Genomic DNA, 25,010 nt, shown 5'->3' with positions numbered 1-25,010 from the left:
TTAATATGGATGTTTCTGTTTTAAAAATATTGTTTTAAATGAAAAATATCTAGATTTGTCCTATTGGGTAGGATGAAAGACAGGCTTGTTTGTAATATCTAAATCAGAAGGTAGTAAGGTTTAGTGTGATCTTCTGTATATAAAGTAACATTGTCAATAGTGGTATTTATTCCCCAGTCTGACTCATCAGAATTATTTGCAATGAGCAAAAGGGTCTATGGAAAATTTAAATTATTGTTTAGCAGCTTGACACTAAATATGTGAGAAATCTAACCATTCTAAATGGTTATTCTGATATGGATCAAAATGCCGCAAAGCTCACAGTCTGGTCGTTTTATAATTTAAAATCCAAAGTATTAGAGCACAAAGACAGAATTCAAGCCACTCGTCTGCTGGTCACGCTGTCAAGGCCAGATTCTAGAATATAAAAAGACACATAAGACCACTGTGCCATTTGGGTGGCCCGGATTTGAATGCTATAAACAACAAAAAAAAGATCACTTTAAATTAGTCTGGGCCCAGGATTGAGGGTGACGCCATGGAAGGCAAGGTTAGTTCTACTTTTTAGATAAGTCAAGAAAACAAAACTGACGCTTTTATTAAAAGCGATAAAAGTGTCAACATTTTTAACAAGTCTAGATTCTGAGTATGTGATCTCTGCACTTGAACCCACAACCTTGCCGCTAATAATGAGCATAAAGTGTCCCATCACGTGCTCTCGTTCTCTCTCGTTCTCTTATTCGTTCTCCCTTTTCTCTCTCTCTTCCTCTGTCCCACCATCTTTAGGACCCTTTGAACTCTGGGGATGACGTGAGCGAGCAAGACGTCCCTGATCTCTTTGACACCAACAATGTGATAGTGTGCCAGTATGATAAGGTGAGTTACAGCTTCCTGGCGTCGTGCACGTTCCCATTGACTCGGTTCCCAGTGATTCGGTTCCCAGTGATTCGGTTCCCAGTGATTCGGTTCCCATTGTCTCGGTTCCCAGTGATTCTGGAGCCTCGGTAGAAAGGCCTCTTCAACTGGTGCCACCTTTCCAATGAGCAATGTTTATTGGCATCGGGCCATTCTGTTATTGGCCGTTGTGCTTTGTAGCCAGTGTGTGCAGGGCTTTTCATTTTTTTTCCCATTATTGATTGGTTTTATTGATCAGCGGGTTTTCTAAGGACTGTGTGTAATGACGTGTGTATGTTTGCAGATTCACCGGAGTAAGAACCGCTGGAAGTTCTATCTGAAAGACGGTGTGATGTGTTACGGGGGAAAGGACTATGTTTTCTCCAAGGCTGTCGGAGAGGCAGAGTGGTGACTGGGTTCAAGCCTGTGTTCCCGTGTCCATACTGGTTTAGTTGAGAGGATAAGTGGGTTTTTGAAACGCATTTGACATTGCTTCCTCCCAAGTAGCGCGCGTGATATTGTAACGTGACGACACTGAGTGTCCTAGTGAGAGACGGAATAATAAATACACTTCCTGGTTTTGTGGTAATAAACGTCTCCAATGGAGGGTGGGAAACAGTCACATCGAGAGGATGATATCATTTGAATTTAATGGGAAAAACAGAAGTGTCCATTGAGCTAGAAAAAGACAGTTAGAATCTATAAAGACTTTCTAATGTGAATACAAATGTATTGATGACAATGTGTCCTTTCCAAATGACTCCCTAAAGCCTAGAATGTGTCCTATTCCCTAGGGCCCTAGTCAAAAGTAGCACACTATGTAGGAGATAAGCTGCCATGTGGGACCTACAGAATATCCAATTAAACCATCGATGTGCAGTATGTTTTATAGTTTATTTATTTAGCTATTATTTTATGTAATTCCATGAAAGCACCCAGAATGCATTTGTTTAGGAGGCCAAAGTAGAGCTTATACCTTTTTTAATTATGTTTATTTTATTTTTTTAACAATGTCTCAGGACTGTTAGAGAATGTTTTTCTTTTTTTTTTGGTGGCCTTGTTTGAATCCTTAGAAATGTGGAGTTTCTACTGTCAATTAAATATTGTATAAGCATCAATATAGATTCTGCTGTTGTTGTTTTTGAAGAGCAAAGAGCAACATGACACTAATTGTACTTTGCAAAATGTAAAGAATAATACAGTTTTAGTGAAACACACAACTGCACTGATGTTTAAAATATCTGCCTATTCCAGCATATCCCTACAGGTGCCGGTCATATAATTAGAATATCATCAAAAAGTTGATTTATTTCAGTAATTCCAATCAAAAAGTGAAACCTGTATACATTAATTCCACACAGACTGATATATTTCAAGTGTTTATTTATTTAAATTTTGATGATTATAACTGACAACTAATGAAAACCCCAAATTCAGTATCTCAGAAAATTTGAATATTGTGAAAAGGTTCAATTTTGAAGACACCTGGTGCCACACTCTAATCAGCTAATTAACCCAAAACACCTACAAATGCCTTTAAATGGTCTCTCAGTCTAGTTCTGTAAGCTACACAATCATGGGGAAGACTGCTGACTTGACAGCTGTCCAAAAGACGACCATTGACACCTTGCACAAGGAGGGCAAGACACAAAAGGTCATTGCTAAAGAGGCTGGCTGTTCACAGAGCTCTGTGTCCAAGCACATTAATATAAAGGCTAAGGGAAGGAAAAGATGTGGTAGAAAAAGTGTACAAGCAATAGGGATAACTGCCCCCTGGAGAGGATTGTGAAACAAAACCCATTCAAAAATGTGGGGGAGATTCACAAAGAGTGGACTGCAGCTGGAGTCAGTGCTTCAAGAACCACCAACAGATGTATGCAAGACATGGGTTTCAGCTGTCGCATTCCTTTTGTCAAGCCACTCTTGAACAAGACACAGCGTCAGAAGCGTCTCGTCTGGGCTAAAGAACAAAAAGGACTGGACTGCTGCTGATTGGTCCAAAGTTATGTTCTCTGATGAAAGTAAATTTTGCATTTCCTTTGGAAATGAAGGTCCCAGAGTCTGGAGGAAGAGAGGAGAGGCACAGAATCCACGTTGCTTGAAGTCCAGTGTAAAGTTTCCACAGTCAGTGATGGTTTGGGGTGCCATGTCATCTGCTGGTGTTGGTCCACTGTGTTTTCTGAGGTGCAAGGTCAACGCAGCCGTCTACCAGGAAGTTTTAGAACACTTCATGCTTCCTGCTGCTGACCAACTTTATGGAGATGCAGATTTCATTTCCCACCTGCACACAGTGCCAAAGCTACCAGTTCCTGGTTTACTTAATTGGCCAACAAACTTGCCTGACCTTAACCCTATAGAAAATCTATGGGGTATTGTGAAGAGGAAGATGCGATACGCCAGACCCAACAATGCATAAGAGCTGAAGGCCACTATCAAAGCAACCTGGGCTCTCATAACACCTGAGCAGTGCCACAGACTGATCGACTCCATGCCACGCCACATTGCTGCAGTAATTCAGGCAAAAGGAGCCCCAACTAAGTATTGAGTGCTGTACATGCTCATACTTTTCATGTTCATACTTTTCAGTTGGCCAACATTTCTAAAAATCTTTTTTTTTGTATTGGTCTTAAGTAATATTCTAATTTTCGGAGATACTGAATTTGGGATTTTCATTAGTTGTCAGTTATAATCATCACAATTAAAAGAAATAAACATTTGAAATATAACAGTCTAAGTTTCACTTTTTGAATGGACTGACATGAATCAACTTTTTGATGATATTCTAATTATATGACCAGCACCTATATATTCATAACGAATTCCTATGGATGAACCACTGAACTGTTATCAATTAATGTAGTGGTCACCATAAAACACGTTGCCTAGGGAAAAAGTTGTCTGTGCTCCTGAACTGGAGGGAGGTTTGGGTCTCCAATGTTATTTTACTTCTAGTCAAACATCCTGTAATGTTTTGTCCTGATGACATCTCTTTATTGTCCAGAAGGGTTCAAATTAAGAGACCTTTGCAAATTGAGCGCTTCTGTTCCTCACTCAAAAGGAAAGAAAAAGGTGAAAAAAAAATTCCGAAGCTGTATATAAGAAAACAAAAGTGCACCTTTGATTATTGTATAATTTCCTGTGTGTTTTGTAGAAAGTGTAATTAAAATGACATTAAGGACAAACTCCATGAATAAGTGGTGGTGTTAGCGTTAAGGTCACATGCATTGTGGGTGTTGTAATTGGGCCCAATTAGGGAGTCCAATTACTCCCAGTTAGTAGGAATGAAGGGAAAGGTTAAGTTGTGCAATTTGGGTTAACCAATGCTTTGCAGAAAGCTGTACCCCAGACTTGTCTGTTGCTTTGTATATGTAGTGAATTAGTTTCAAGTCCTATAGGGAATACAGTGTGTTGTCATTTGGAATGTAGCACGTGTTGGCAAACCGGTTCATGACATCAAACATTTATTAGCTTGAGTGTGTGCTCCGCTTTCGTCATTGAAAGCCAAACATCAGCAGGACATTGAGCTAATAGCGGAAAGGAAATTTCCATTATGTAAGACCAATAAAAGGGCATCAGGCAATGGAAACTTCAGCCGGGTACAAAGCCAGGTAACACACAACACAAACTCTGGAGTTACAAAAATATATTTTATTAAGAGTTTCGGTAAAATATAAAGGGGATGAAGACTAAAGGAGCAACAGGTCAACATCACGGACGTACAGTGCACCTGAGGAAGCTAAACAAGCTGCTAATCTGCCAATGATTCATAGAGAGCTTGAGCCTATCTCCTGTCTCTGTAGTGTGACACAGTTTACGGTACAAATAAACCAACTGAACAGTACGCTAATCTAAAGCAAGGCTTTGAGAAGACACTCAAAAAACGCTGAAAGTATACGTGCATCATTGTTAACCTTCTTTCAGATGCACAATACAAAAGCCAGACATGTTGTGTTTCCTGTATGACCTAACTGTTTTTGTTCGATCAGGACTTCATGGAGACTACTGGTCACGTGGTCCCAGCGCCCTTGCTGAGGAAGCATCCCTGCATCTTAATGTGGAACGCGTAGAACCTGAGGGAGCGAGGCTTTCCGGGGGATGACTTCCTGCCCTCGGTTGGCACGGCGTGCGCTGCCGCGTCCTTCGCCCGGTGGAACTCTGTTGGAGAACAGCTGCAGCGACTCAGTAACAGGTACACATCTTTGCGAAAAGCCCGCGTGAAGATGGTGTAGAGGAAAGGGTTACAGAGGGAGTTGATTGGGTAGAACAGGACGAGGAGGATCTTCGAGTGGGACACAGTGATGAGGGGCACGCGGAGCGCCGCCGAGATGGCGAAGAAAGAGATGGGCGCCATGCAGAGGAAGTCGGTGAAGATGAGGACGGCCATGCGCTTGGCGATCTTGGTGTCGCCGTGGCGTGTTGCTAGGTTGGGGTTGCGGACGGACAGGTAGATCCCGACGTAGCCATAGCAGACAACGAAGAACGCAGTGATGTTGAGAAGAAGGATGGTTACGACGTACACCTGAGAGGCTAGGGACTCTATGTCCATCGGTAGGCAGATTGACACCTGGAGGGCAAAAGTTGAGGACGAAACACTGCTAATTAAGCCCACTTTACAGCAGAAGATATGTGAATGTTCATGTACTATGGTAGAACAAAAACCATCCCTGATGTGTGTGAAAATGAATGTCCTGTTTAAAAAAAGTCATGGACTAAAAAGTATGTTTAAATATTGACCGTGGTGGTTTTGCAGACACAGATTAAGCCTAGTCCAGGACAAATAAATAATTGCTCTGTGGGGAGTCTTGGTCCTTAAAGTGCTTTATAGTCCAGGACTAGACTTAATCTGCACCCGGGAAATGGTCCCTTATACGATTACTATGTTTTATCAGCAGAAATGAATCAAAACATACTCTTCTGACCTTACTGTAACTGCTGATGCCAAGGACAGGAAGCAGGGCGGCCAACAGGGCGAAGCCCCACCCCCCTGCCATCATGGCCACCACGTGCCTCAGACGCAGCCGCCGGTCGACATGCATGGCGTTGGTGATGGTGTGCCACCTCTCCAGTGTTATCACGGTTAACGTGTAGACCGACAGCTCGCTGGCGAACACGGTCAGGAAGCCCGCCATGGCACAGCCAGGCCCCGTCTGCCAGTCCGTGGCGTGGTTATAGTACTCCTGGAATACCAGCACATCTTTTAGCCTTCAGCAGTGAGATGCTTATTTAGGGACAGTTAGGGAGGGTTTGGTTGTGCCTCCTCCAAGGGCAATGTCCCAACATAGTGATTTGCTGAATGGAAACAAGAAGCCCTCCTGAAACCATCTCAGGCCTCCTAGACTCCGCCCAGTGTTTTGTTGCTAACAACAACAACAGCTAACAATCGCTAACAACAACAACAGCACCGCAACAAGCCAGAGTGGGTTAAGGGCAGCACGTTCATTTGGAGCTTTGCACAGTTTCACACAATATCGGATAAGCGCCTGTAATTATATGACACCTGCATTCGTTTGTTTCTAACCGCGAGATGCGCAAAATAGGTGTATGTCTTCTACAATATCAGGTGGGATTTGAATTTCGTGCTTGTTTCAGTACATAAAAGTATACAAGTCAAACTGTGCGCCAAAGTCGACGGGTTTTAAATCCCCTTAACGCTCCCAAGAAGCCTCCACCTGAGTTTCGTCCTGCGCTCGGGACAATGGAGGGCACTCCCAGCCACTTCGTATCGTCGTGGGGCTGGTCTAAGGCTCACGGTGAGCCTCTGGTTTACACACCTTGCGTGAGTGGTAGTCCATTGCTGCAATGAGGAGCAAGTAGAGGCCCATGCAGAGGTCTGCGAAGGCCAGGTTACACATCAGGAAGCAGGACACACTGAGCTTCTTGTGTCTGGTGTGGAGAAACACAATAAAATACACATAAATGTATCATGTGCAATGTCCCACTAAAGCATCGTTTTCATCAAGTGTTTTTTTTATTTAACTTTATATAAGAGTGATAAGGGCATGTATTTTGGAATTCGTCCCCCGGCCATGAGGGCCGCGATTATTAGCAAGCAAACAAGCAGGTTTATTTATATAGCACAATTCATACATCGAAGCAATTCAATGTGCTTTACAAAGAAAAATATATGAAAGTACAATAACATAAAAACAAATACTCAAATGAAAACATCAAAACAAATGAAAACATAATAATGATAAAAAAATACAATAAGAAAACATATAAAGATTAAAAATGGGCTGAAAAGATAGGAAGCTATAAGGCTAAACAGGGCGATTAAGTTTAAGTGCTCAGTCATAGGCACGTGAAAAGAGAAGTGTTTTTATCCTGGATTTCAAAATGTATAATTTTGGGGCTCGTCTAAGATCTTCTGGTAGTTTATTCCAGTTGTGTACAGCATAAGTGCTAAACGCAGCTTCTCCATGTTTAGTTTGGAATCTGGGCTCTACTAGCTGACCTGTGTTCATGGATCTAAGAGCCCTGCTCAGTTAATATTCTTCAAACATATCAGAAATGTATTCGGGTCCTAAACCCGAATACATTTATTTAGTTTATAAAGAGATTTATAAACTAAAAGCACCACTTTGAAATCTATTCTGTAACTGACTGGAAGCCAATGCAAAGATTTAAGAACCAGAGTGATGTGCTCCGTTCTCTTGGTCCTGGTTAACATTCTAGCAGCAGCGTTCTGAATGACACACTTGTATTCACCTGGTGATCAGTATGGCCAGCACGGCCACGTTCCCGGCCACCGAGAACACCGTGATTAACCAGGTGATCGAGCGGAGCACGGAGAACCCAAGCATGTCCTCACAGGGGTTGAAGGCGTCAGGTTCCGGGCTGCACTGGAAGGGTCCGGGACAAAGGCTGAGCTGCAGGTCCGGGTACTGCAGGTTGATGTCGTACAGGTCCGTTAGATTCTCTCCCGATGTGTCCCTGTAGAACACGGGTGGAACACGACACGGACGCGCGCGTGGGCGTTAAGCGGAGCGGTTGAGACCAGCAAGAGGGTGGAACTGGACAATCGAGGTGCGGGAAGCTGGATGTGAGCAGAACTTTCCTTTGATGCGTGGAGGAATAACTCGCTTACGTGATTTCATAGTTGCCGTCGCACAGCCTTCTGAGGTTGGGGGAGAGGGCAAGGACAACCTTTTCCCTTTGAATGGAAAAGACACGGTAAGGTTGGAGTCCACTGTTGGGTGCCAACCCAAGTGTCCACCCGCTTGTCAGATGACCACCTACCTATGTTTACGTCGCCAGGTGTGGAAGGCACAGCAGAGGCTGGGGTAGGTGATCTGCGCCACCTCCAAGTCTATTAGGCTTTCCAGAGGGGGTAGAGTCTTTAGGTAGGGTGCAGAACGGGCAATCAAGACCTTCAAATGTCGTAAGCCGTGACGGGGGAGGGTCCGGAGAGCTGTGGAGGAGACGTCACTGGACAACACAAAAAAGGAATTATTACATTTTAGTCATTTATCCAATCGATCCAGAGATACTAATAGAAGCCATTCGGGTTGCGGAAGGTCAAAACAAAACAACAGATTTTACACCATGTCAGAACTGATTGTCAACAATTCCATATTCTTCTTGTGCCATGTTGGCAAGCCCTCCACTTTGAGACCACAGTGTCTTCTAAATAGCACTGCTAATTCATGCAGCTCTGTATAGAAAAAAATAAATATCTCATGTAAAAATGCATGTGCTATTTTATTTATATACACAATTTACCTGGTGCCTGTTGTGAAAGCTGGTCCAACTACATAAAGCTCGGACACTAACTTTTCATCCTACAAACTTTAACACTTTCTTTTGTTATAATTTTAACAAGGTCAAGCTGGATGAAAAAAACAAACAATGCAACTAGACTACACAACATACCGTACATTTGATCATAATTATGACAAATATTGATGTAGACCTGGACGCAAAATTAAATATAGATTAAATCATGTCTGTGTCAACATGCATCCATTTTGTATTGTTGAATACGGATTAATTATCAGTGTCTAAGAAGTTCCTCTGCCACAATCCAAAAGGTCAACTTGATAAGGTTACAACCAGTCAGATCTACTGTCACTGTGATATTTATGTGTGAACATATTGGGTATCTTCGATGTTCCTAGTTATAGATTGTGAAACAGCAAATATGGGGGTTCTGTGGAGGTCAGTGTGACAGGCGAGGATGTTTATAGTTTATGTTTATTTACTGTACTTACAGCACTGTTGGCCCTGAGGCTCCCAAAAAGGCATTGTCATGGATGTTCCTCAGAAACCTGTTGTCTTTCAGAATCCTACAGAAAAGGAACAAGTCAAGAATGTGACATTAGATCTGCTTAGACTTGGTCTCAGATGAAACATGAAGGAGAGAGGAATGAAGACAGCTAAACAAATTGATGAAACACTAAGGTCTACATCATTTATCAATTTCCAGGCAATAGAGGACAGAGGGGACAGAGGAGGAAATTTGGATGAGTGACTTTTTCCCCGAATGAGAAAAGGCCCAGGTTTAGTCTACAGAGTGACAGAGAAGCTGCCGGAGTTGGCTTTGTTTATTTAGACTCATTGAGGGCGGTTTTTAAGGGACCAAGAAGCCGCCTCACCCAGGCTGAACGCAGAACAACGTAAAGTAAACAATGTGGAACCCAATCAATGCTTTGTCTCACAAGACACTGATTCGATGGTACATTGAGATTTTTGGATTAACTACAAACCTTCGATACATTTCTCACAATAACAGCAAGAAACTCTTACAAAATCTACAAGCAACTCATGCACATATTGATGTGTGTGTGTGTGTGTGTACTATTCAGGGACTTTGTTTTGAGAATGTGAACTCAGTGAAGGAATACGTTGATTGTTTCAGGGGAATACATACAGTTTATCCAGCTTAGTTCCATTGAAAGCATGCGACTGGATTTCCTTGAATCCATTTTTTATAATTTTCCTGTAAGAAACAGATTTTGCACACGTTTTTAAATTGTTGTCAGTGTCAGGTTGACTGATTCACAATTGCTTTACATACAAAAGAAATTGATGAAAGAATTGCATTTGCTACAAATTGCATTTGCATCTAACCTCTGGATCAGATGAAAATTATAATGGTTTTCACAATCAGTTAGATAAGATTTAATGTAATCAGCAGTGAGATTAGTTGTTTTTATTTTTTACATGATGAGAGAACTCTCTAGAATCAGTGTGCCGAGACAAAATGAAAGCCTGCAAAAGGAGCAATTTGCTTGATAAGACTGGGGATCCTGTATTCTGGATGCAGGAACAATGGCTCCAAAAAACAAATGATAGTGGTCTAATACTTACATGTACAGATTCTCCTTTGTGATGCCTTGGAAGGCGTTGGCAGGTATGCTGTCAAGCTGCATGTTGTCTCCTAGCTCACTGCCCCCAGGAGAGGGGAGAAAATAGGAGAAGAGATATGAGGAAGACAGAAGAGAATTAGGAAATGAAAGGAACAGATATAGGATATTGGATAGGAAAAAAGAAGTGTGAAGAGAATGAAAGAGATACTAAATATCAATACTTGGATGCTGAGAATGTTGTGTCATAGGCCAGGCTCAACATCGGTCTAGTGTGGTATATACTTATTATCTCAACATCGGTCTAGTGTGGTATATACTTATAATCTTAACATTGGTCTAGTGTGGTATATACTTATAATCTTAACATTGGTCTAGTGTGGTATATATACTTATAATCTTAACATTGGTCTAGTGTGGTATATACCTATAATCTTAACATCGGTCTAGTGTGGTATATACTTATAATCTTAACATTGGTCTAGTGTGGTATATACTTATAATCTTAACATTGGTCTAGTGTGGTATATATACCAATAATCTCAACATCGGTCTAGTGTGGTATATACCTATTATCTCAACATCGGTCTAGTGTGGTATATACTTATTATCTCAACATTGGTCTAGTGTGGTATATATACCAATAATCTCAACATCGATCTAGTGTGGTATATACCTATTATCTCAACATCGGTCTAGTGTAGAATGTACCTATTATCTCAACATCGGTCTAGTGTGGTATATACCTATAATCTTAACATCGGTCTAGTGTGGTATATACCTATAATCTTAACATCGGTCTAGTGTGGTATATACCTATTATCTCAACATCGGTCTAGTGTGGTATATACCTATTATCTCAACATTGGTCTAGTGTGGTATATACCTATAATCTTAACATCGGTCTAGTGTGGTATATACTTATAATCTTAACATCGGTCTAGTGTGGTATATACTTATAATCTTAACATTGGTCTAGTGTGGTATATACTTATAATCTTAACATCGGTCTAGTGTGGTATATACCTATAATCTTAACATTGGTCTAGTGCAGTATATAGTCTTTTATGGACTGAATAACATAGCGTCATTCTAAATTAAATTGTTGTGACACGACATCTACGCAGTAGTATTATTATCTCTACACAGGTCTAGTGGGTTATGTAGCTATTCTTTTAACATCAGTATAGCTGTCTTATCCCTGGACAGTATATTATCTTTAAAAAAGCAGGCCTACATTAACATTAAAAACTAATACGTACAGAATGAAGTACTCTAGTATCGCCAGAGATGAGATGGTGGAGAAGTCAGGAAAGCATGTGATCCCTGTGTTAGAGATACTCCTGGAACGAGGATTACGGGTGGTAAAGGGAAGGATAAAACAAAGAGCAGGTGAAGAGATGGACAAATGAGGTACAGTAAACCACAAAGTGGTTGTAGAGGCTTTTCATCAATGAAATAAAATGCCAACACTGAACACTGACAAACTGTGTTGCACGTTACGGAATTACTGTAGTAGGCCACCTGACAATATCAGTGAAGTGAATGCTTACAAGTACTTCAGCCTGGGTAGATCAGTAAAGGCCCCCTTTTCTATAACCAGCAGATTTTTCATGTTCTGTATCTGTCTAAGGAACACAAGAGAACATCACAATAAAAAAAATATATGTATTTGTAAAACGTTTAGTACACTGTTTAGTACAAACATTTCTTACCAAACTCTGACTGTGATCATTCATCCCTTCTAAAATTACGATTTGTATCATGTAAAGAACACAGATTGTGGTTATCGTACAACTTATCCAAAAATTCAGCATTCAGCATTCATATTTCTGTTGGAAATTCTGCCTAGCGCATGTGACTCACGCAGTACAGAGAGCAGGACAGGACAAATCTCATCCCATGTGCTTAATGCACGAGACATTACTAGGCCACTCTGAAGTTGGCAAGGATCTTTGGATTGGTTCTGTCACATTTTTGTTTTTTTTCTGGGGGGCTGAGCAGTTGGACAGCTTGGTGCTTGCTTGCAACAGGGTTGTGATTTTGATTCCCATGGGGCTGTTACAAAAATGGTATGAAACTGTATGCAGTCATTACTGTACGTTACTATGGGTCAAAACCTAGAAAATAATTTTCATTTTCGATGCAGCATAGACAAGGTTACAGGACCCTTTCCAGACTTTGAAGTCAGGAGGACTTAAATCTGGCTTGGCTTCCTATCTAGATACAATGGATATAAAAAGTCAACACACCCCTGTTAAAATGCCAGATGTTTGTGATGTAAAAAAAATTGACAAAGATAAATAATGTCAGAACTTTGTCCTCCTTTAATGTAACCTATAACATGAACAATTCAATTGAGAAGCAAACTGAAATTTTGAGAATTTTTTTTTAATAAAAACTCCCAACCTGGTTGCATAAGTGTGCACACCCTTAAACTAATGCTTTGTTGAAGCACCTTTTGATTTTATTACAGCACTCAGTCTTTTTTGGTAGGAGTCTATTAGCATGGAACATCTTGGCATGGCAATATTTGCCCATTCTTTGCAAAAGCACTCCAAATCTGTCAGATTACGAGGACATCTCCTGTGCACAGCCCTCTACAGATCACCCCACAGATGTTCAATTGGATTCAGGTCTGGGCTCTGGCTGGGCCATTCCAAACCGTTAATCTTCTTCTGGTGAAGCAATGCTTTTGTGGGTTTGGATGTGTGCTTTGGGTCGTTGCCATGCTGAAAGGTGAAGTTCCTCTTCATCTTCAGCTTTCTAACGGACGCCTGAAGGTTTTGTGCCAAAATTGCCTGGTATTTAGAACTGTTCATAATTCCCTTCACCCTGACTAAGGCCCTGATTCCAGCTGAAGAAAAACACCCCCAAAGCATGATGCTGCCACCACCATGCTTCACTGTGGGTATGGTGTTCTTTGGGTGATGTGCAGTGCAGTTTTTGCGCCAAACATACCTTTTGGAATTATGGCCAAAAGGTTAAACCTTGGTTTCATCAGACCATAACACATTTTCCCATGTGCTTTTGGGAGATGTTTGTTTTTGCAAACTTCAGCTGGGCTTGGATGTTTTTCTTTTTAGGAAAAGGATTCCGTCTTGCCATCCTACCCCATTCACATGAAGAATACGGGAGATTGTTGTCACATGTAGCACACAGCCAGTACTTGCCAGAAATTCCTGCAGATCCTTTAATGTTGCTGTAGGCCTCTTGGATGCCTCCCTGACCAGTTTTCTTCTCATCTTTTCATCACTTTTGGAGAGATTGTCCAGTTCTTGGTAATGTCTCTGTTGTGCCATATTTTCTCCTCTTGATGATGACTGTCTTCACTGTGTTCCATGGTATATCTAATTCTTTGTAAATGATTTTGTACCCTTCTCCTGACTGATATCTTTCAACAATGAGATCCCTCTGATGCTTTGGAAGCTCTCTGGCTTTTGCTTTGAGATGCAACTAAGACAATGTCATGAAAATCCTACAAGAACAGCTGAACTTTATTTGTGATTAATCAGAGACACTTTATATGATGGCTGGTGTGTAATTACTTGTAATTTAACATGAGTTTAAATGTGATTGGTTAATTCTGAACACAGCCACATTCCCAGTTATAAGAGGGTGTGCAAACTTATGCAACCAGGTTATTGTAAGGTTTTTATTTTTCATTTTTCCCCCTCAAAGATTTCAGTTTGTTTTTCAATTGAATTGTTCACATTATAGGTCACATTAAAAGTGGAAAAGGTTCTGACATGATTTATCTTTGTCTCATTGTTTCACATCACAAAAACCTGGCATTTTAAAAGGGGTGTGTAGACTTTTTATATCCACTGTATAAATGTTTTTATTGCTAATGATTTTAATTAATGGTTCAACAGACGAAATAAGAATGTATTTCGTCTGTTGAAATATTTTCCTCAATTTCCATCATTCTTGAACACTTTTTATGAAAACTCAACTACTTAATTATTGAACTACTGAATATATTAAACTTCATTTGTGGCAGAAACCTTTCAAGTCAGTCTTAACTGTGGGGGCCCCACAGGAACTATATATGCTTCTGGATCATCTATCTTTTACACTGCAGTGACCCAAAACAAGATGTTGACATTAACCTGTCTGTACACTTCCTTATCGGAACCTATCTGGGCAGAAGGAGACAAACACTACGAAAATGTAAATAGTCAAAACCATGGCCTCCAATGGGACACAGCGTTATCTCTCCAACCAACAGAAACCTTGAGAACTTGGAGATGACAGTTCTGTAATAGGGGGTGTGTGGGACACTTACATTTCGGCGACGCTGTGAAGGGAGAAGAATGCATAACTTTTTATGTTCTTGATGCAGTCACTCTGAGAGATCTCACTGTGACAGAAAAACAAGGCACAATGTCAATACATATTCTAAAACATTTTTCAAATAACTTCTTAATCATGTAGAATGTAGATAATATGTGCAGAGAAGACTGAAAATGTATTGCTAAAGTTAAATGAGAAGAATTCACATAAGACCAATGTGAGTAGACTAAGAGAGGAAGAAAAACATTATACAACAAACAGACGCAGTGTGGGAAGCACTAGTGACATACCCTTGACTATTTCCTGTCTTCCTTATGATGGCCCTGCCACCCTCCAAACCATCCCGATCCAATGTCCCATCCTCCAATCATTCACCCCCCTTCTTTTTAGTGATTATGCTTTCATTCTAGACTCCCTCTATTTCACTCTTTACTGTAGCTCCTCCTGGTATGTAATTACCCAACACTTTTCTTTAGATAGACATTTGGATTCCAAATTGAACCGAAGAATAATTAAACTTAGCGACCGACTCTGCTTATAGTTTTTTTTCGCGATTGTGTTTGTTTTGAGTCTGGCACCTGTCCACTTAATTTGTTGTACGACATCTTAATTACTTTTGAGAAACGATTAAAAAGCAATTTCATTTTGAAGCATCATCCTCCGCAGAGGAGAGACTTAGCCATGATTTCCATGAAATGTGTGTCATCCATGACACAACCTCATAGACAACAACCCCTGTCTATTGAGCGTGGCACATGCTGTGTTGCTTGAGATAAAGTATTTCATGATTTTGTTTCAACAAACTGCGAGGTGTGACTCAGAGGCAGGACACACATGGAAAATGTGTAAGGGAGGGTTAGGTGGTCCGGTAGCCGTGCTGTGGGAGGCGATTGGTTGGTAGATCAAGTCGAATGAACCATGCCTACGCGCAGGAGGTTTATCCCAGTCTTTCCTTTGCAAACAAATGTCCATTTTAACGAGTTGATCCGATAAACTCATTGATCATTCGGGAAGAATAAGGATTTCTATGGGTGCTACTAATTGTAACACTTGTAAAACTAAGTTTAACAATTAGAAAATAAAATGTCATTAAGGGTTTGAAAATTTAGCTGAAATTAAATGTTATATTTCTTTCATTTTTATTTCATGAAAGATCAAGCCGAATAACAATATTATGTTTTTTTAGCCTTTTTTGCTCGTCTTTACCAAAAGGGCAACTAATTCTGGTGCGTGCTGTATACTGTACATATATTGCATAAGTTAGTGAAAGGGAAGAAACACTTACTGGTTCATCACAAACTTGAGGTTTGCTATTGATCGGTTGATAGGTTACCTATGAACCATGTCAGTGAGGGTCACTGTCACTCGAGATTATTAGTAGATTAGTCACATCACATTATAACAGAAACATACAAATTAGGGCCATGTTTTTTAAGAGTGTTTCTCAACAGCCACCACATTAGTGTATTTATCCTTGAAAGGCTGCTGATTTAAGCATGTGAGAATGCCTCCAACATGCAAAACAGAACAGGCTTGTTCCTCAAACCATCAATGTATCTTGACAGACTGTTGCCTGAGCGAAACCGCCAATCCAGGTCACAGCAGCAGTAAAACGTCATGCCGCTGATCAGTGAGTACGTCTGACTCACAGGTTTACCCTCTGGTTACCCTGTCCTGACTTAGCTGCTGTAAAAGTAATGTTCTCTTTGCATCTTTTTGGTATCTCCCAATGACTACTATTCCATAAGCATTGCTTTCCTCCATGGTTCCACCTAGCTAAAGTAAGAAAGGTGGTTCAGCGAATTGTTTGGTTCCCGTGTGCTAACACACTATGAATCCCAAACCAGACCCTCAACCCTATCTGCACTAGATCTGAGGGCCCTGAATTGTCACTTGTTGACGAAACTCCTAGGCTGACTTCCAGAGAGGGGCGACTTGCAAGGAGATCAATAAACTCATCAACTTCGGGACACATGTGACAGAATGTTGCAATTTATGTTCAAATCCATCCTTTTGTTTTAGAAGAAATGATCCTGAGTGACTGTTAAACATTTATTTTAACAGGCATTTCATATTTTACGCACCTGATGTCTGGAAATCACACATGAACAAATGCATGTGTCTTGTAATCAGACACGCCTATCCATTCCCTTGTGTGAAATTCTGCAAAACTCAAAAACCTGGTACCTTTATAGGACTCCACTGGTGAGTCTAATTAGCCTGTACGTCCGTGATAATTTTCACTGTTTTAGCTTTGGGACAGCTGTGCAAATGCAGAGGCGTGGGTTAACTCATAGATGGAGGGCCAAGGGCAGAGAGGAAGGGAAATGGTTTCATTTGGGATTTAGAAACAGCCTTGTGTGGAACACAGCCTTGTTCATTGACAGTTTGGTACCTAATCATTTACAAACATAGTGGTTAAGAACTTCAATTGCATAAGAAAAATGTCTAATTCTAAATGCTAAATAGCTGTCCGATTCTTTTTTGTGCACATTACGACTCATATCCATACCAACATTCTGCTCTACAAACCGCTCAGTTTTTGTGTTCACATGTACAGTGAATAGGTATGCAATACATTTTGTAACATATCTTTTCAACTGTAGCTCATGGACGTCAATGGCATCATCCCAAATGGTTCCTTATTCTGGACTAACACCTAATGAGGGTCATGGCTGAATGTGACATAACAATGGTTTATACCTCTAACTAGATAAAGTACAGTAATTTGATATGGTGAGTGTGGCACCTTATTGTCGTTAACTCTGTAGGCAGCAACTGCCATTATCAGGATCTGTTTAAGCACAAAGCTTTTTTTGTTTGCATTTAGAAAAAGACTAGGGGACAACATCTGCCTTGCTTATCGTTATTTTCCTAATATTAACCAACAATATTTGAACAAACAGTTTGATTAAATTCTTTCAGAAATATTTAGGCTATTAACGCTATACTTAGGGATCTCTTCTAAAGTCACTATTCCAAAATGTCACAGCTTTTCCGGTGGTCCGGTAGTCGTTCGGATAGACGCTCGTCATTTCGCGGTATCGTTATGGCCGACGGGCACGCGACTTTGTGCGTTCGATATCCGTCCAGTTCCAAAGCACCCCCCACTGAAAATATCTTCCCGCGGCCATGCAAAGGAACATCGGTGAACCCGAGCTGCCGGTACGACAATGTTGGTCTAGCGCTATCTTAATTATACAACAGCGACGGACTGACACTCACATTCTGGACACGTTGATCAGACCTTTGAAAGCATTTCTTGGAACGTCTTTCAACGGCAGATGTAACAGTCTTCTAAAAAAGAATACAAGGAAACAGCGCGTTTCATTCAACACTACATGTAGGTTTACTTTACTACACACCGACCTGTCATTGTAAACAATGATTGTTCATTGACAATTTGAAATAAAGGAAATAATTAGAAATAAATGAAGATAAAGAAATTTAAATAAACACATAAAACATAATCAGCTCCCCAAAATCCATCATAAACAATGTATAGATATTTAGGCAATTATTTAACAATATCTGCAAAGTCTCCCTTTAAAAATGGAATGAAATATTCGGCTTACATCAAGGCTTGGGAATTTCTTGGAACCTGCTTTGAGACTTTCGTTTCTTGGGACCTCAATTGTGTTTCCCTCGTGCAGCTGAATTTCTGTTCTGTTTCTGTGGAACATGTATCCATTTTCATAGAACATTCGCAAATCGACGGACATGTGAAAGTCCACGAGAAGCGCGCATTTAGGACACAACACAGTCCGAGAAAAAAAGACACCTTCTGCAGCGCGGGTGCCATCAGTGTTCCTCGTTACTTCGTTGAATACTTTTCCCGGACTGTCAGTTTCTCAAGAGATAAAACAATTAAATCATCCTCGGGTAGATTAATCTGTGTAGCCTACTTGACAAAGCCAACTGAAGTGAAGTTGAAGAGAGGGCTAGTTGGTTATATTTCCACCTACCCTGTACTCATGCATCTTCCTTCCGTGCGTCACTCATTCACTCAGCTTTCCCCAAGTGCTAGTTTGGCGTCTACGCCTGACAGGGTCACAACAACCGCTCTAATCCTTTGAGTCTCCACGACTAGATGGACTTCAATCCAAACAAAACTACAATATGCAATGGGCAAACGTAATTTAGTAGTTCCAGTGGAGTTACTGCTTTGTGGAGTTTTGGCTTGTCTTAATACAAATCAAGTTACTTAATTTCTCCACCAAAGGTACTTTGATTTTCAGCATGGCACTGTTTCAATGTTTTGTCCATTAAATTAAGAAATGTGAAGTTTCATTTTATGAGGGCTTTTGAAAACCTTGGAGAGGCAGCTGTGTAGCTATATCACCCTTAGTGCTGAATTGATTTAGCCTTCATTTCTGACAAACAGTGCCACTCACAGAAAAGGTTCATGGAGTTATTTCTTCAAAATGGAAAGGGAATCCCTTTAGGGCCTTTGAGGTCTAATAACACCTTTTCTATCTCTAAGAAGATGTTGAATGTGTTTTTTATTTCTGAACTACCCTTTTTATTATTAACCCCACCACAAGGTTTATTAAAAGATTTTAAGGACTATTAAAACCCTAACCTCAATAAACCTGACACCTTGTATTGTGTTTTCATGTGAAGTCCAAACCTGTATTTTGGAATTCAAAATTACTGACCAACAACCCTCAATTCTGTTAATTTCCAATTTGTACAAACCTAATATATGTAACTTACTTTGGAATTGTAAAAAAACCTGTAAGTATCCCCTCAAACAATTGAAAATAGATATGGGAAATTAATGATCATTCCTATAAAACCAGGTTTTATATATCATTTATTAATGGCAAATATTGAAATATCTATAAAAACTGATCACAGTGTTTATGTGAGGTAATAATCCACTGCACTTAAATGTTTACAATATTTCTATTTCCATTAATTTAATCCTCTATTTGAAAAAAGAGGCCTATGTTCAAATGGCTTTTCTGAAGCTTGTGCATATCCCAACACCTCCATGTTCCTAACAATCCACTGATAGTAACTAGGTTTAGTTCCTGCTTTCATATTCTGTGTAACACTTTTTTGTAGCTTACATGGTTGGGGTTAAAAAAACAATTTAGGGTATTTTGTCTTTAGCAATTGCTGCGAAATGATTCCTTAATGATGACTCGGACCCCCCCCCCCCCCTTTCGCACACACACACACAGACACGCACACAGACACACACACACACACACAGATACGCACCCACCATAATTCATGTCAGCTTTTTGACAGGTGGCCTCACATTCTCCTCAGGAATTTTCTTATACAATATGAAACTCATGTCTGACTCAGTAATGAGGGAGTAAATTAGCCCAAAACCATGATGCCACTGCTTCAGTGCTTTCTGGTTGGTATGTGGATCTTCTGCTCAAAGGTAATGTCATGTTCATTTTATGTGATTGTAAATGTAGGGGTGTGCTAACCTTTTCCTCAATAGGAAATTGCATTTCATGGGATTTAATAAATTGGTTTACCTTTATCAATTAATGTAGTGTTTGTGTCCAAATACGTAGTGTACTTACTTTTGTATATCTTCATGCATAGCCTCTCCTAACCCCACATATACACCAGTGTTCTTCCAGGGAGCTTTTGCTATGTTTAACCATGAATGGTTCCTTCTAGAACCCCCTCAACTTGCAGAAGGGGTGGATATGAACTACTGACTAGCAATGGTTTGCTTTTTGGGACTCTGTGGGTTTTTTCAAGATCCCCATGGTTCCCAGACTTATGTCTAGTTCAGAGAGTATACAGTCAACTTTGTGCCGGACAAAGAGAGCCCGAGAGAAAACAAGGAATGAAGAGAAAAAGACTTAGGAGTAGCCCTCCTGTTGCCATTGTGCTGGTTGTCTGGACTGCATTTCCTCCGTCTTCTGCTGTGGATCCAACTGCTCTTCCCTTTCCGTGTGATGTGCTATTGAGTGTGTAATTCAGTGCCTTTGTGAGTAGCTGGCTCAAAAGGGCAGCAAGACGTCAGAGCAGCCCCAGCTCAAATATTATTCTATATCCTTCAAGGCAACAAAGTAATGTAATATTATGGCTAATACTGTTAACTTTTTGTAAAAACAAAAAAGTAAAAAGAATATGTACAGTGGGGAGAACAAGTATTTGATATACTGCAGATTTTTCAGGTTTCCCCACTTACAAAGTGTGTAGAAGTCTGTAATTTTTATCATAGGTACTCTTCAACTGTGAGTGACTGAATCTAAAACAAAAACCCAGAAAATCACATTGTATGATCTTTAAGTAATTAATTTGCATTTTATTGCATGACATAAGTATTTGATACATCAGAAAAGCAGAACCTAATATTTTGTACAGAAACCTTTGTTTGCAATTACAGAGATCATACATTTCCTGTAGTTCTTGACCAGGTTTGCACACACTGCAGTAGGGATTGTGGCCCACTCCATACAGACCTTCTCCAGATCCTTCAGGTTTAGGGGCTGTCGCTGGGCAATACAGACTTTCAGCTCCCTCCAAAGATTTTCTATTGGGTTCAGGTCTGGAGACTGGCTAGGCCACTCCAGGACCTTGAGATGCTTCTTACGGAGTCACTCCTTAGTGGCCCTGGCTGTGTGTTTCGGGTTGTTGTCATCCTGGAAAACCCAGCCACGACCCATCTTAAATGCTCTTACTGAGGGAAGAGATCTCGCTATACATTGCCCCGTCCATCCTCCCCTCAATACAGTGCAGTCATCCTGTCCCCTTTGCAGAATAGCATCCCCAAAGAATGATGTTTCCACCTCCATGCTTCATGGTTGGGATGGTGATCTTGGGGTTGTACTTCTTCCTCCAAACACGGCGAGTGGAGTTTAGACCAAAAGGCTCACATGACCCACATGACTTTCTCCCAATCCTCCTCTGGATCATCCAGATGGTCATTGGCAAACTTCAGATGGGCCTGGACATGCACTGGCTTGAGCAGGGGGACCTTGCGTGCGCTGCAGGATTTTAATTCATGACGGCGTTGTGTGTTACTAATGGTTTTCCTTGAGACTGTGGTCCCAGCTCTCTTCAGGTCATTGAGCAGGTCCTGCCGTGTATTTCTGGGCTGATCCCTCATCTTCCTCATGATCATTGATGGCCCACGAGGTGAGATCTTGCATGGAGCCCATGACCGAGGGAGATTGACCGTCATCTTGAACTTCTTCCATTTTCTAATAATTGCGCCAACAGTTGTTGCCTTCTCACCAAGCTGCTTGCCTATTGTCCTGTAGCCCATCCGAGCCTTGTGCAAGTCTACAATTGTATCCCTGATGTCCTTACACAGCTCTCTGGTCTTGACCATTGTGGAGAGGTTGGAGTCTGTTTGATTGAATGTGTGAACAGGTGCAGTTAATACAGGTAATGAGTGGAGAACAGGAGGGCTTCTTAAAGAAAAACTAACAGGTCTGTGAGAGCCGGAATTCTTACTGGTTGGTAGGTGATCAAATACTTATGTCATGAAATAAAATGCAAATTAATTATTTAAAAATCATACAATGAGATTTTCTGGATTTTTGTTTTAGATTCCGTCTCTCACAGTTGAAGAGTACCTATGATAAAAATGACAGAACTCTACATGCTTTGTAAGTAGGAAAACCTGCAAAATCAGCAGTGTATCAAATACTTGTTCTCCCCATTGTACATGCTATGTATGTCCAGCTTAAGTGAATGAGTGAGTGGGTCCAAACATTTAACTGGTACTGTATATCACTTTATTGTTATTATTTCTGGACTACACGTAAGAAACATGACGATGCAGGATGCTTTTTTATAGAGCTCATGACATGGCTCTGATTAGATGGCTGTTGACATGTCAGTATGACACCGGTGGGGTTAAAGAAATATGTGTGTGGGGTGAAGGAGGCTGAGGAGACCTGCTCACTTGGAGACCAGGGAGGCCCCCTTTAGTGTTTAGTACTCCATGGTCCTGTGTGGCTCACTTGTTAACGCTAGGTCACAAGCACCCAGAAAAAAGTGGTTGGTAATACTTGGAAGGAGGTGAAGGAGGTGAAGGAGGCTGGAGGAGGCTGGAGAGGGTGTGCTCAAGTTGTGTATTGACACAGGGCAGTTGACCCCAATCGCCTACCGCTCAATACCAGGGATAAGTAGCTGCAAATTACCTGTCTTCAGTAAGTAAGGTTTGTCCACCTATCAGAATCTAAGATTTTAGATGTGGCCTAACATTAACTTGCTAGTTAATATTGAGGGGAGTTCCGCTGAATTTTAGCTAGCTAACTTTAGCATCACTAGCTTTTCTTAGTTCACTTTGCTAATGACAATTTTGCAACCTGTCAAAGTACAGTAGAGGATTATAATAATATGATAATAATGGAAATGATGGTTTCTACTAAATATAAGCCTACTTTAGCACAGTCATATTTCCAAGCCCCTACAGAGTAACTTAGATGAAACAGTAATTATCCCCTGTTTATTGGCTTCCTTTCAACTTTTGGTCATCAATATGACTGCAGCATCTATAAAATGTTAGTGACCATGGTAACGAAGTTAATCCATGAATATGGGCAGAAAACACAAAATCGACCTAGAGTTGACATTCGTTTGAATTCAACCACCCAATAACGCACATTGTATCTTACACAATCATCTACAGTTGATGTACATATTTACAGATGTGCAGCTTCACTATATGCATCTGTCTAGATGCAGGGAGATAAGGTTTTGGCTGCAGTATGTTCAAGCTGATTAGCTAACAGTCTGGAACCAACCACGTCAGGAGCCACCCATTTCACGATGAAAAGCGACACTGCAACCAGCTCCGTCAGCTCTGTTTGCGTAGATTATCAAGCTAGAAGCCTCAATCATGCATTGATCAAATTATCACAAGAGGTCAAATAACATTGTCAGTGTTTTTTTGTTTTGGGTCAGCACTGAAAATATTTTCCCCAGTTGGAGTTATTTACTATCCTGTGTTTCCAATTGTTTTAAGAGCAAAGATGTCAATTTACCAGATAAAAAGCTGGACGGTTTCTAGTTCTGAGTTGTTTTAAATATGGCAATTTGAAACGAGCCCCTGGCTCACGTCTGGAAGCAAGCTTACATCCAAACTGAATGCAATCAACTTTCACCCAGGGAAAAACAAGCACGACCAAAGGGCCACACCTGATAATATACTCTCTCAGTGGGAATGAGTCCACGGTTTAAAATGAAACAGTGAATCCAACAAGATGTCAGTGATAATTGGATTTTGCAGCCCTCCAACACAGGAAACGGACAGCTGAACAGGGGAGTTACATAAGCAGGGCATGCTAAAACACACTGTATAATATACTGCCAGTAATCTGAAGACCGAGGACATAGAGACAGTGGCCAATTGTTATCCGTACTTTCATCAGTGCGGAGATTAATATAGTCTTGGATATCCCAGACCTTGGAGCATTGTAGGCTCGGCACTGGCACAAGAACTGTAGAGGAGGATGTTGGCTTTTCTTAACCACCTGTCCCCAGAGAAAGGATTTTCCCCTTTTCAGTGGAATTGGAAATTGAGCCTATGATGGTCAACCCGTTTAATTAGATGTTGGGAGACCACTTGTTTTAGAGCGCCTAAAGCTTTAACAATGGCTGTCTACTTGAGTGTGTGTGTGTGTACCTCAACTTTAAGAACATTGATAAAAGAAGTAGTCCCACTTAAACACTGAAATCTGTTCAGTGAAATTGTGTTGTTTTGGAAAAAGTACCTTACAATTAAAACCTAGAAGTTCTGTAACTCAATGTCCTGATTTTAGAAAAAAAACATTTATGGATGGTAAGATTTGAGCAAATCAGGAAAAGTATTTATTATGTATGGAAACAATTATAATTTATTCGTCGGCCGTTCGTTCCCGAGAACCCAGACACACGATACTACTGAAAATGGCGGTGGCATTCCCACCTGGTTGGTGGAAGCCCTCAGTGGTGATGAAGCCACTCAAGGCTTCTATCCACTTCTATGTGTTTGTCTATTGCTGGATGCATCCTGCCTGTGCTCTTCCAAGGACCATGCAGGAAGGAAGGAAGTTTCAAGGCAAGAGATGGGCGAGATAGGAAAGACATGGTACACACACACACACACACACACACACACAGTCAACAAATGCATGTACACACAGACATTTTTACTCTTTTTACTCTTAGTCTCCCTCTTGTCAAACATATTCAGACAGTTTGTCATCATCTACATATGCCTTCTAATAATTCCCTTTCACCCCCTCTCTCTCTTCTGTCTCCCTTTCTGCCTCCCTTCGTCTGTATATTGTCTCCCTCTCTTTGTCTTCTGTCTCCCTCTCTTTGTCTCTTTGTCTTCTGTCTCCCTCTCTCTGTCTCTCTGTCTTCTGTCTCCCTCTCTCTGTCTCTTTGTCTTCTGTCTCCCTCTCTGTCACCCTTCATCTGTCTTCCGACATTGTCGGTTTGGTTTGTGGTTGGGTTAAGGTAAGGGTAAGGTTTAGGTTTAAACATGGATTTTCTGGGTTAGGATTAAGTCTCAGATCTCCATACTATGTGTGTGTG

At 40.8% G+C, this 25,010-nt stretch overlaps 2 protein-coding genes across 2 annotated transcripts in view; one reads left to right on the top strand and one right to left on the bottom strand.

Annotated features, from left to right (window-relative positions):
• The window catches only part of LOC105028413 (stonin-1), a 29,188-nt gene extending 27,169 nt beyond the window's left edge, over positions 1 to 2,019 (top strand). Inside the window, exons 16-17 of the mRNA XM_010901155.3 lie at positions 787 to 876; positions 1,199 to 2,019. Coding sequence (XP_010899457.2) covers positions 787 to 876; positions 1,199 to 1,306 — 198 coding nt within the window. The 3' untranslated portion in view covers positions 1,307 to 2,019. The remainder of the gene's footprint in view (positions 1 to 786; positions 877 to 1,198) is intronic.
• A 2,544-nt stretch (positions 2,020 to 4,563) lies between these two features.
• LOC105028414 (lutropin-choriogonadotropic hormone receptor-like) lies at positions 4,564 to 18,494 on the bottom strand. The gene is made up of 14 exons (XM_010901156.3): positions 18,071 to 18,494; positions 17,721 to 17,792; positions 14,488 to 14,562; positions 11,753 to 11,827; positions 11,462 to 11,542; positions 10,204 to 10,281; positions 9,764 to 9,832; positions 9,105 to 9,179; positions 8,134 to 8,322; positions 7,982 to 8,047; positions 7,603 to 7,827; positions 6,666 to 6,777; positions 5,814 to 6,071; positions 4,564 to 5,458 (listed from the first exon to the last, which is right to left on the bottom strand). The coding sequence occupies exons 1-14, from the start codon at positions 18,295 to 18,297 to the stop codon at positions 4,901 to 4,903; spliced, it is 2,160 nt and encodes a 719-aa protein (XP_010899458.2). The 5' UTR covers positions 18,298 to 18,494; the 3' UTR covers positions 4,564 to 4,900.
• Positions 18,495 to 25,010: the final 6,516 nt, after the last annotated feature.

The sequence above is a fragment of the Esox lucius genome, chromosome 5 (genome assembly GCF_011004845.1).
Source record: "Esox lucius isolate fEsoLuc1 chromosome 5, fEsoLuc1.pri, whole genome shotgun sequence".
NCBI lineage: Eukaryota > Metazoa > Chordata > Actinopteri > Esociformes > Esocidae > Esox > Esox lucius.
The sequence above is the reverse complement of the archived record's forward strand: the minus strand, read 5'-3'. Positions and strand labels throughout refer to the sequence as shown.